Below are 13,038 nucleotides of genomic sequence, written 5' to 3'. Positions count from 1 at the left end.
ATACACAACAAATCATTTTTTACTAAAACCAACCAGTAGGCCTCACCTTTGACAAAGAGTTGAGTAAACCAAGCTTGTTGAGTTGATGTTAATTATACTTCTTCTATGTAGGTTAGCAAGCCCTTTCAGGCAGGTACAAACAGCAAAAACCAGCTGACTGGTGAGAACCATTACCACACAGAATATGGGACTACACTTGTGCCAACACTTAGTCCTTGCCAATGATCTGAGGTAAAAGATTCAGTTTCACTGGAATGGCAGAAGGCCCAAAGCCTCACCCTGGGAAAAAGGGGTGTCATAACTACTTCCCTGTTGTCCAGGGTCCCTTTCTCACTGTGTACAAGAAGGGATGTGCTCAGACTAGACCCAAACACCTCAGACACATCATACACACCTGAATGTGATTCAAGTAGTAAGTTTCTGAGATCTCTGGGGTTTCTTGGGAGCTGGGGTGTCTTGCCTGTGGCAGGAACATGTTCATAAGGCAGACACTTAATTACTACCTTCTCCATGATACTCTGTAATGAACACCTCTTGCTAATCATGTGTGCGTCTCCTTAGAGCATCTAGAGGCAGAGTTGGTATTGAATAAGCAACACAAGTAATATTGTTGTTTCAGTACCACACTTGGTCCCTTACTCAGCTGCTCCTTCACAGCTAGGGGATCAGGTGCTGGGGAGGAAACCCAAGGGTTCAGCATTTGCTCCAGCCCTTTGAACGGTCTCCCTGGCCCCCAACTTAAGTAATGGATCCGGCTTTACAGGAGGTCGTGAGCAGCCCTAAGGGGAAACCCATATGAGATGGTGCCACACTCAGCCGAGTTTGGAAAAGGGAATTTCCTGTTCCTGACCAGACTCAAGAGGACCAGAGCAGATTCCTTGATTGCAACTTTCTGAGAGTCCCTGAGGTGGATTCCTGAGGTAAGACACTTCTCAGCTTTGGACTTTTCATCCTATGAAAGGACACGTGTGTTTTGCTTTCAACCACCATATTGGGAGTCATTTGTTACCACAATAGCTAAGTGAGACAATATAATAATAGCTAAGTGAGCCTGAAAAGAGATGAAGGACTGGAGGCTCCCTGAGCACTCCAGGAAACCTAGAACTTGTGTGTCACCAGAGGTGCCTTTGTGGCTTTGATTTCTTGGTTTTGGGGGTTTATTCTGCTTCCTTTACTCCAAAGATTCTTAAGTGACAAGACTTAACTTTCCCCTGCAGTTTACTGGGGATTTTAGATAATATGGATTGAAGCATTTTCCACTGTGTGCTGTGTGCTGGGGGTTTGTGTCTCCATTCTGGACTCATCCTAGTGACTTCACTTGCCCTTGGTTTAGGAACTGCTGAAATTCAAGTGTATTTGCTTCCATAAATAAATAAATAAATGCTCTAAAAGCAAACACTTCTGATGACAGATTCTCTCTGTGTTATTTCTCTTTCCCTTTCAGGTTTTTTTTGTTTGTTTCCTTAGAAGCCCTTCATATCTCTTTAATACTTACACCCTTTCTCTTCTAAGGTAACTTACCAACATTCTTGTTTTGTGGTTAAAGTTTAGTTTTTCCTGTCTATAAAACTGAACTCGGGCTGGAAAGGTAGTAATAGAGGTTAAGGCAATTTGTCTTGCATTCAGCCAGTCCTGGTTTAATCCCTAATACTACATATAGTCTCCCTAAACTGAGGAGATCACTGGGTGTGGCCCAATAACCCCCCAAATGGGTTGATGTCAATGGAATCATTATTTGTACACTGTTGTGTATATCTTATTTAATGTATGCAATTAAATGTGAGAGTCGCTTCCTCATTTCTAAGGCAGCAGAATATTCTAATGTGTTTATATGATATGATTTATCTAGTCTAGTCCGTTGGTGAAAAACATTCATGTTGTTGCTAATCTGGAACAATTTCAAGTAAATAAAAACTAGTATGGCCTGGTCTACATATGGATGTGGGACTGTTGGTTCAATATGGGTCTGCAAGAGTCCAACACTGTAAGATATGAATAAAATGTATATCTGGGGATGGTTGAAGCCATACCTTTCCTTGACCCCAAGATAGTACTTTTTTTTGTTTGTTTGTTTGTTTTTGTTTTTTGGGCCACACCCGGCGGTGCTCAGGGGTTACTCCTGGCTGTCTGCTCAGAAATAGCTCCTGGCAGGCACGGGGGACACGGGGGACCATATGGGACACCGGGATTCGAACCAACCACCTTTGGTCCTGTATCGGCTGTTTGCAAGGCAAACACCGCTGTGCTATCTCTCCGGGCCCCCAAGATAGTACTTTTAAAAAATATTTTCAGGCGCCGGCGAGGTGGCGCTAGAGGTAAGGTATCTGCCTTGCAAGCACTAGCCAAGGAAAGATCAAGACCACGGTTCGACACCCCCCCCCCCCCCCGCGTCCCATATGGTCCCCCCAAGCCAGGGGCAATTTCTGAGTGCTTAGCCAGGAGTAACCCCTGAGCATCAAACGGGTGTGGCCCAAAAAACAAAAAAAATTTTTTTCAAGCAGACTTCTAAAGTGGTTGTAATGATTTATGCACTTTTTAATTTGATATTCTGCTAGATGGATAGTAGTAATTCAGTGTGCTTTGATTTGATTTCATTTGCTTGTCTAATATTAAGTTTTGGTGCTTTGTTATTCCCTTACCTTTGTTTATTTCTTATAATCAAACTTGAATGTCTCAAAAGAAAAGTTCAGTATTAAATGCAGAGTCACCCCCTAAATTCTTCTCACCTTCTGGAAATCAACTGTAAGCCCATTAGGGTCTCATTTACTGAATAAAGTTCTTTCAAAAGTACATTCATAAATTTTATTTTTGTTTGGGGATCAGCCACACCCAGCGGAGCTCCGGAATTACTCCTGGCTCTATGCTCAGGAACTCCTGGTGGTTTTTAGGGGATTGAACATATGGGATGCCGGGGATTGATCACCAGTTGGCTGTATACAAGGCAAGAGCCCTACCCGCTGGACTAAGGCTCTGGCCCCTTATCTACATATTTCCGTATCATGAAAAAGGAAGCAACTCATTTCAATTAATTAAGAAATAAGAAAAATATATCAAGCTTATCTGTTTTATCAAAAGACATACACAATTTATTTGGAAGAATAAAATATCATTTAGAAAACAATTAGAAGGCTGGGGAGATGGCACAGCGATAGGGCATTTGCCTTGCAAGCAAGGATGGTGGTTGGAATCCCGACATCCCATATGGTCCCCCAGGCCTGCCAGGAGGGATTTCTGAGAGCAGAGCCAGGAGTAAGTAACCACTTAGTGTGGCTGGGTATGACCCAAACCTCCACCTTAATAAAATAAAGAAAGAAGAAAAAGAAAACAATTAGAAAAAAATAAATAAAATTAGGAAAAAATAAAATACAAACAAAAATACTATTTTCTACATAGGCTCCCTTGAAACAAGAAGTAAATCACTTTTTCAGAGGTGAAAACAGAAGGCGAACTTGGAGAGGCAGAACTAGATAGTTCAAGTTATGTGGTTTTGTTTGACGAAAAGAAAAGCAATAAAATGGGGGGGAAAATCAAATAGGGGCCGGAGAGATAGCATGGAGGTAAGGCGTTTGCCTCTCATGCAAAAGGTCATCGGTTCGAATCCCGGCGTCCCATATGGTCCCCCGTGCTCGCCAGGAGCGACTTCTGAGCATGGAGCCAGGAGTAACTCCTGAGCACTGCCGGGTGAGACCCAAAAACCAAAAAAAAAAAAAAAAAAAAAAAATCAAATAAACCGAAAATGGGCAGAGTCCTTCTAGAGGCTCTCAACCTCAGTTTGAGAGAAGAAAGAGAAAAAGGAAGCGAAACACCGCAACAATACAATGGGAAATATCAAATAAAAAAATTCAGTGAGCACTACAGCAATAAAGACAATCACCACATAGTAACCACAATTCTAAAATAAAAACATAACAAAGCGCAAAAAGAAAAAGAAAAGAATAGGAAACAACATCAATATCCAAACCAAAATTCTTTGGAGAAACCAAAGAATCAATGTTCTTTCCCCCACAAATCCCTTAAGGTCCTGCTTTCATGTGCAGCTAGCTGAATATTTTCATCCAAACCAGGGTCCCATTCTGGGGGCGAGTCCCAGTCTGAAAAATCTCAAAATCGTCTGACGCACAAGTGGATCCAAGTGGATCCCTTAAAACAAGACTGAACTTTCAAAAGTCGATCCCAAGGGGGTCCCTTACAACGAGATTGGACTTTCAAAAGTCAGTCCCAAGTGGATTCCTTGTGGATCCCTTAAAACAAGACTGAACTTTCAAAAGTCGATCCCAAGAGGATCCTTACAACAAGATTGGACTTTCAAAAGTCGGTCCCAAGAGAATCCCTTAAAACAAGATAGAGCTTTCAAAAGTAGATCCCAAGTGGATCCCTTTAAAAAACACTGAGCTGTCAAGAGTCGGTCCCGAGTGGATCCCTTAAACAGGGTGTCTCAAACTCACGGCCCGCAGAAAACAAGACTGAACTTTCAAAGGTCGATTCCAAGCGGATCCCTTAAAACAAGATCGGACTTTCAAAAGTCAGTCCCAAAAGGATTCCTTAAAACAAGACTGAACTTTCAAAAGTCGATCCCAAGTGGATCCCTTGTGGCTCTCTTAAAACAAGATTGGACTTTTAAAAGTCAGTCCCAAATGGATCCCTTAAAACAAGACTGAACTTTCAAAAGACGATCCCAAGTGGATCCCTTATGGCTCTCTTAAAACAAGATTGGACTTTCAAAAGTCAGTCCCAAGTGGATCCCTTAAAGCAAGATTGAACTTTCAAAGTCGATACCAAGTGGATCCCTTAAAACAAGATCGAGCTTTCCAAAGTGGGTTCCAACGAAGGGGTGCAGATCCATCACCCCCCCACCTTCTTTGCCCCAAGACCAGCCGCAGGGTTAGAGGAGGCGGCCTCGTCGTGCCGGGACCGACCGATGGCGACGCGGGGGCCTGGAACCGGGTCCCACGCGCTCCTAGTCGGCCGCGTGTGCGTCCTGGCCCGCGCCCCGGCCGGCCGGCCCGACCTGGCCGCGCGGGGACCCCTCCAACCGTCGCCGGAACGCCCGCCCGTCGGGGCGCCGAGCCGCGCACGACAGAGGCCCCGGGCCGGCGCCCCTCGCTCGCCATGGGCAGCTACTTGGGCAGGCAGGGCCTGCCGTGGCCCTCGGCCCCGGCCCGGGCCACGGCCCGGACCCCAGATCCGACCCCGGCCCCGGCCCGCAACAGCGACCTGAGCCAGCGCTCGGCCCTGCAGCGGCCGGCCCAGCCCCTGCGCCAAGTGCACCGGGTGCAGCTCATCCACCGGGCCCACCCCGTGCCCCGGCACCGGCCGGCCCAGCGGCCCCCGGACTGGGACCCGTCGCAGCCCGCCGCCCGGAGGCTGGGGGAGGCCTGGGTGCGCTTCCCGCAGCGCAAGGCCGCCGGGTGCATCAGGTCCCTGCCCGCCGACTGGTGGGAATGCTACTTGAAGCGCAGCCTCTGGGCTCTCAGGCACCCCAAGAGGGTCTGGAGCCCCGTGACGGTCCAGATCGCGCCCCCGGAGAGGCTGAGACAGCCCAGAGTGTCCCCCGCCGCGCCCCCGGCCGAGGTGGTCACCTTGGCAGGTGCGAATGCCCTGGAGAAGACCCCCAGCCCGAACCCTTGTGCCAAGGAGACGGTGCTGAGCGTGCTGCGAGACAGCGGCCTAGGGAAGGTGCAGCGGGGGTCACACCTCTTCACAGACCCCCTGGACCCCCGGGCCCCCCCGAAGAGGCCCTCGGCCTTCAGGGTCCTGGAAAGAAGAGGCCACTTTCCTTCCTACGCGCCCCGGCCGGGTCCCCTGCAGCGCGGCCTTCGTGCCAGCCAGCGCTCTGATCAGGCCTTGCGGAGGGCGGCCAGTAGCTGCTCCTTGGCCAGCGACCACCTTTTGGGGGCCCCGAGCGCCCACAGAAACGCCATCAGCAGCTCCTACAGCTCTCTGGGACAGTTTAAGCAGCCCAGGAAGAGAAGCGCATCCCCCCAGACCCCAGAGTGGCCTGTAAAGAGGCCAGGGAAAAGTCCTGGGGTTCCTGTTTCGGCGCCCCTGAAGATGGACAAGACACGAAAAGATACCAGTAGGTCTGGACCATCAGACCCAAAGGTTCCGATGTTGAGCGGCAGCCCTGGGGACCCGACACCCCAATCCGCAAAGGTCCCATTGGGTGATGCTTTGTCTACGCGGAACCAGACTGGAAACCGGCAGAGCGGCCCAGCCCAAAAGGGCAGGTCTGGGGTCACCACGGCCAACTCTAGCCCTCAGAAACCGCCAGATGCCCTGGCTCACAGCTTGGCCTCTGCCCACACAGCGCTGGCCCCGGCCTTAGAGCTTCTGCTGGAAAGTTTAAAGAAAAGCCGGCAGACCCCAGCACCTTCAGGTGTCCCCCAGTTTTCTGCAGGTGCCATTGGTGCGGCCCAGACTCCTCCAAAGCGCCCCAGCTTGCCAAGTCAACAGTCAGAATCTTCCTCAGATGCCAAGCCCAAAGCTGCTGCTTCTGTCTTGGTCACCCCTGATTCTTCCACTTCACAGACAGAATCTTCCTCAGATTCCAAGCCCAAAGCTGCTGCTGTCTTCGTCACCCCTGATTCTTCCACTTCACCAGTCTCGGATGCCTCGAAGTCACCCCCAAAGCCTAAGGCTGAAGGGTTTCCCAGGCCCCAACACCTTCCGAGGGACAGTCCTGCGCCTCCTGCTAGGCAAAGTGATTTTCCTGGGGGGTTGAGTAATCCCGTTCCCCCTCCTCCTGCATCTCTGCCTCCAGCTGCAACTTCGGACTCCTCCGTGTCCAAACCCAGTTTGGGGCTCCCATCCACATCTTCTGGGGTCCCCAGAGGAGCCCCAACAGCTTCGACGACTCCGACTGTCTTACCTTACACCTTCAAGCCCATCTTTGGCACCAAGGAATCTCCTCAAGCCACGCCGTTGGCTTCATCTCTCCATCTCCAGAATGGTTCGTCTCCCCACCACCTCCAGGGCACGGTCGTGGCCTCCAGCCTAGCTGGCACCCCCCAAACTGGTGCCACGCAGGTCCCGCAGGATGTGGGTGCCACCAGTTTCTCCTTGCCCACGGCAGGCTTTGTCTTCTCAGCCCCCCGGAACTCCACCATTCCCACCGTGCAAACCGTCACCATCTTGAACCAGGTTGTCCCCAGCACTGTGCCCATCTCCTCCAACAAAAGCACCTCCGGTCAGGAGCAGCTGGGGGGCCTTCAGCCAGTCTCCAATCCGGTCACCCCAGCACCGCCCGCCGTGTCAGCCAGAATTTCCACAGCGACTACATCGCTCCCCACAACCCTGCAGACAAGCGCCAGACCTCCTTTCCCACCGTCTGTGGGAGCCGTGGGGTCTGCACAGAGTCAGAAGCCAAGCGTGCCCTCCGGAGCTACCCCAAATTCTGCACACACACTGACTTCAGCAGGCCCCATCTTCAGGGGGACCCTTTCAGCGGTTCCCTCCTTCCCCCTTTCCACCAGTATCCAGCCCGCCTGGGGCAGCAAAATGGCATCGAGTCTCCCCCTCCCTCAGGCTGGCACATCTGCTTTGGGGGTTGTGTCTCAGGCCCCCCAGAGGGGGCCTTCTGGCTCTGTGTTCGGTAGCACAGCCCCACGACCGTTTGCTTTCGGGGGCTTAGAGACCCCAATGGACTGTGTGGAGAGCGGACTCAGTGGGACAAACTCATCGGACAAGATGGGCGCTTCCAACATGGGGCCCATTCAAAGCGGGACTGTGGGTCTGGTCCCCCCTTTTGGAAGCAACTGGAGCCAGAACATTCCAGGCCAGGGCAGCCAGAGCTCAGTGTCTGCCTTCGGGGGGTCCAAATTTTCTCTGGGGAAAATCGCTTTTGGGGCCTTCACCTCTTTTGCTCAGACCACTCTTGCCCCAGGGCCAGCTAAGGTGGGAAGCGGCCAGGGTTCAGGGGTGCCCCCTTCAGCCGCCCCCAGTGCTCTCGGCAGAGGTCCTGTCAAATCGTTTTCCATTGGCATCAAATCTAAAACTTCAAGGCACAGGGACCAGGGACACTCCCGAAGGCGCAATAGCCACAAGAAATAGTCCTGTCTCTCATTCCCCCCAACTTTCAGTCGGGCCCACAGTTTCCTCTGTGGAACCTTGGTTTCTTCCTATTCTGCACCGTTAATACGCCTCAGTCTGCAGGCAAGAGCTCTCCACCCCTTGGTTCCCAATCCACTTTCTTGTTCCCACTAGAAAGGTGGGAAGGAAACTGGGTTGAACCCTCTTTGCCTTCCTCACATAACCCACGAGCGTATCTGGTGGGAGCCCAGAACCGTTGTTCCTTCCCTGGGACCAGCCTTGGCAGGTAGCCCATTACCCCGCAGCCCCTGTGGCCTATTTGGAAGGAGCAATAGATTCTCTCAAAATCTTAACTGGCTTTTATTTCGCCCGCAAAAGTGATTTCTTGGGGTCCAAGGGAGAGGGTATTGGCCTTGCACGTGGTCCAGCCGAGTTCGATTCCCTGGCATCCCATGTGGTCCCCCAATACTGTCAGTGTTTCCTGAGTGCAGAGCCTGGAGTAAGCCCGAAACAAGAAGTCATTCCCTTTTGGGGTAAGAGTGGTAGTACAGTGGGTAAGGCACTTGTTTTGCATGTTACTGACATTCCTTAATACCACATATGGTCCCTCAAGCCCTTGAATGATCCTTGAGCACAGACAGGTGTCATCCCTGAGCACTGCTAGTTTTATTCCCCTGGGGAAGACCAGGTAGTCACTCCTTGTTGCTGTTTCCTCAGTGGCTTCCTTGAGGATAAGTTGATATAATTTGACCTTTAACCCTACTTGTCTCAGAGAATCAATGGCAAATCTTTGAAGAGACCTATATGCCAACTCCTCACCTTGATGTTTGGGCCTCTTTCTCCAAGAAGCATATTTCAACTGATCTTACACTTCACTGATTAAGTTCTTGGAAGACTAGCAGGTCAGCGATTAGCCCTGGCTGCTGGGTCAGATGGCAGAAGGCATTCCTCCTGCCAGAAAGGGGGGGGGGGGGCACATGGAGGCCTGACTGATAGCACAACGGGTAGAGTGTGTGCTTTGCATGTTGCTGACCTGAGTTTCAACTCTGGCATTCCATACGGTTCCCCGAATCTGCTAGGAATAATTTCTGAGAGCCAGGAGTAACCCCTGAGCAAAAAGGGACACTTTGCCCATTTCCTCCAGACTTGAATGGACCATTTCCTGCTTGCCCTGGCATCCCGGACCACTCACCTGAGAGTTGAGTTGACATGGAAGCTTGGTCTCTTCCCTTCCCACTAAGTTTGGAGAATTGCCTTTGAAGATCAGAGCACTGTCCATAGAGCAGGTAAAGGTTTCTAGACCTGGCCAACTGCAAGGGCCCAGCAGTGCCAGTCACTTCTGCCAGGGCTGATCCTTGGGGCTCTTTAGTAAAAGTATTTTCTCTCTTTTTAAAATATTCTCTTTTTTTAACTGAAGCAAAATAGGTTTTATGAGGGGCCGGCGAGGTGGTGCTAGAGGTAAGGTGTCTGCCTCGCAAGCGCTAGCCAAGGAAGGACTGCAGTTCGATCCCCCGGCGTCCCATATGGTCCCCCCCAAGCCAGGGGCAATTTCTGAGTGCTTAACCAGGAGTAACCCTGAGCATCAAAGCCAGAGATGATTTCTGAGCGCTTAGCCAGGAGTAACCCTGAGCATCAAAAGGGTGTACCACCCCCCCCCAAAATAGCTTTCATGAACATAATTTACTTCTAGAAGTATAAGTGGAGAAAAACAGGAATCGATGTTTTTTTTTTTTTTTTTTTTTTTTGGTTTTTGGGCCACACCCGGTGACGCTCAGGGGTTACTCCTGGCTATGCGCTCAGAAGTCGCTCCTGGCTTGGGGGACCATATGGGGCGCCGGGGGATCGAACCGCGGTCCGTCTCCTAGGCTAGCGCAGGTAAGGCAGGCACCTTACCTCGAGCGCCACCGCCCGGCCCCAGGAATCGATGTTTAAGAGAGAACCAAAGAGGAAAAAGCCAAGATCAGAGTTTTTTTTTTTTTTTTTTTTTTTTTTTGTGGTTTTTGGGTCACACCCGGCAGTGCTCAGGGGTTATTCCTGGCTCCAGGCTCAGAAGTTGCTCCTGGCAGGCACGGGAGGACCATATATGGGACGCCGGGATTCGAACCGATGACCTCCTGCATGAGAGGCAAACGCCTTACCTCCATGCTATCTCTCCGGCCCCAAGATCAGAGTATTTTAAGAGGAATAATTGCTCAGGAAAAAAGAGAGCAGGTGGTATCTGGGTGTGAGAAGGAGCTGCTAGTTTCCTTTCCTCTTTTCTGGATATCTTTGAAGAGGCCTAATCAGAAAAAGCCACCAAACATAGGTTGCTAAAAATAAGTTGCTAAAGAATATTTTGGAAATTACTATTAAACTCACATGGATGCCAGGGGAGATATTTAAAAATTTCTCTAAGGACACCCAGTGAGTCCAACTCATTTGAGTCTGAAACCCTACTGGCTGCAGAGTGTTCACTTCCGCCACATTGAAAATCAAAGGTTTCTGTCAAGGGTATTTTTGACACTAACCTTCTAGGATGCTCCACACAGGAGGCCTCGGTCTCCTAGGGAGTGGGGGCGTGAAGATGAGAGAAAAAGTAGTAGAAATGGTCTTACTGCTCCTCACAAAAACTGACTTTTGTTATTTTGCAGTTCTGAAGGTGTTAAGAGTTGAGGTTTATCCAGGATGACTTCACTCATGCCTTGTATTATTCTGCTTGCACTAGACAGTCAGAGGTAGAGAACAGCTCCAGTCTTGAAAGTGATTGTTGGGTGGGAAGATTGTTCAATGCACCTTTTATTCTGGAGCAAGTGGCTGGGGGACAGAAGCAGAGCAGAGGAGGCAAGAGGCAAACTGGAAATCTGTCCTGAAGTGTGTTCTGGACACCACAGGGAAAAGGGCACTGAAAAGCAAAGAAAACACATAGGCTGTCTTGGAGACACAACAGGGAGGTGGTCTTGGAAACTTACAAGAAACCAGGCAAGGCTGAGTTGGAGAAGGACATAGTATCATGCGTGTCTGCCATGTTGTGCAGTGTAGACACCATTAAACAATGGAAAGTTAAGAAAAGCTTTTCAGCAGGAAAGACAAACCTGTCTTTGGTGGACTTTGACTTACGTGGAACAGAGGAATCTAGCAGGGCCTGGAAGCTGGGAGATGCGTGGACAACTATGTAGGCATCGGTGAAACTAAGGCTGGAACAATCACATTGGGCTGACTGGATCATAAGACAGCAAGGATTATTAAACACAGTTAACAGTGGCATAGGGTGTGTGGGCGGTGGGACAGGGAGGGATTCAGGAGCAAGTCTAGAAGATGGCATAGTTGTAGGTAGGAGAGGGTAGGGAACACTGAAGGGAAGCAGTTCTTAGCCAACTCTTGGCCAACTTGGAAGAGTAGATGAGTTTGGTTGGCAGGAGCCATACTTTGCTGCCCCGTTCATGCATCTTACATAAACCTTTTGAAGATCATATCCTTCCCAGAAGGCCTGCCCTCCACTCCTTCTCAGGGCCTCCCATCTCCCAGTGCCAACCCCATCTGAGTGGAGAGTTATTACCATTAACAGATTATTAAATGGGTGGGATATAAAGGTAATATGTTCAATGGGTCATTCAATAGTTCTTTCAGAAAAGAATGGGCAGCAGGGACTAGGAAGATTACTGAGGGATCAAGAGCACATGAAAGATCCTCTGTTTCATCCCTAGTACCACATGGGCACCAGGTTACCACTGTGCACTGCCCTGGTGACCCCCTCCCCCCACACCTTGGTCCCCCTTAGCACGGCATCACTTCACTGATTTCTGCTGGGAGTGGTCCCTCAGCCCCAGGAGCACTGCTTTGCAGCATTCCTATAGGCAACTGTTTTTAGTTATTAGACACACTATATATTTGATATTTTGGAGTACTGTTCAGGATTTAGTGCTGTAAGGCCTCAGTCATGCAAAGACATGCAATTCTGCTACCTCCCTGGTCAATATGGAGATATGTTTGTAACAACAAAAATTCCTCTTAGTCAACTTGTATTTTAGCCAGGGGCAGGGGAAATTGGCAAAAATTAAGAACATTTAAAAAAAAAAAGAAAGAAAAGAAAATCAATGAATTGCTACCAACCCAACTCAAAAAGTAGGTAAAGCAAGTTTGACAGTTTGAGATGGGACTGCAGTTTCACCCGAGGTCTGTGTAGAAGTTGACATGAGAACAAAGAGCTGAAGTCTGACTAAAGCCATGCACTTGTATGAAGGAAGAGGATTCCAGTAAAGAGGAAGACTGACTCAAACTATGAGTGAGAAATAGAGGGGCCAGAAAGATAGTATAGCAGGTCTTAACCCCCAAACCCAGTTCCCATCTTGTCTGGTAAGCCCCCACCAAATATTGTCCTCCAAATCCCGCCAAAGCAACCCCTGAAGCTCCGAGCACTGTCAGTATGAACCAAAATGCAAAAATAATTTTATTGGGAACAGATAAGATCTCTAAGAGTAGGATACCAAATGTGAAAAAGAGAGTTGTTAGTCTTTTATAGATTAGTGGAAGTAATTTGACCTTGTATTAAGTAGATAAACCCTACCCACCCAAAAACTGCATCATCGGCCAATTTATTTCCAATGGATTAATGAATCCATCAAAAATGTAATTTAAAAATCAGAAGAAAAATAAGCCAAAGAGATAGTACAGTGGCAGGGCTTTTGCCTTACATGTTGCAGACCCTGGCTCAATCCTAGTATCACATATGTTCCCTGGAGCACTTCCAGATATGGCCCGGAAACAAACAAAAGTAAAAATGGGACTATATTTAAGCCTTGGAAGAAAGCTCTTACAACCAAAATTATATCTAGTTTTATTTGATTTGGGCCACACCTAGCTGTGCTCAGGACTGACTTCTGGCTCTGTGCCCAGGTGGGGCTGGTGGAAGCAAATGAGATGCTGGAGAGCAAACTTGGGTTGGCTCTGACATCTCAAATTATAGCTGACTATTAAAATGAAGAGACTTCGTAAGAACAATACTCCAAAGTTCAAGACTTCTTTTGAAACCAA

At 49.2% G+C, this 13,038-nt stretch overlaps 2 protein-coding genes across 2 annotated transcripts in view; both read left to right on the top strand.

The window, feature by feature from the left end:
- The window catches only part of LOC125996117 (histone H2A type 1-B), a 949,462-nt gene that overhangs the window by 184,296 nt on the left and 752,128 nt on the right, over positions 1–13,038 (top strand). The gene's annotated exons all lie outside the window — the stretch shown is intronic.
- On the top strand, positions 5,110–8,049 carry POM121L2 (POM121 transmembrane nucleoporin like 2). The gene has a single exon (XM_049764830.1). It carries the CDS (start codon positions 5,110–5,112, stop codon positions 8,047–8,049), a length of 2,940 nt encoding a protein of 979 aa, XP_049620787.1.

This window comes from Suncus etruscus, chromosome 18 (assembly GCF_024139225.1).
Source record: "Suncus etruscus isolate mSunEtr1 chromosome 18, mSunEtr1.pri.cur, whole genome shotgun sequence".
Classification (NCBI taxonomy): domain Eukaryota; kingdom Metazoa; phylum Chordata; class Mammalia; order Eulipotyphla; family Soricidae; genus Suncus; species Suncus etruscus.
This window is presented reverse-complemented; position numbering and strand designations above follow the sequence as displayed.

What these genes read in the sequence shown, in the direction of transcription:
- POM121L2 (XM_049764830.1), top strand. Translation starts at nt 5,110, where the DNA reads ATGGGCAGCTACTTGGGCAGGCAGGGCCTGCCGTGGCCCTCGGCCCCG.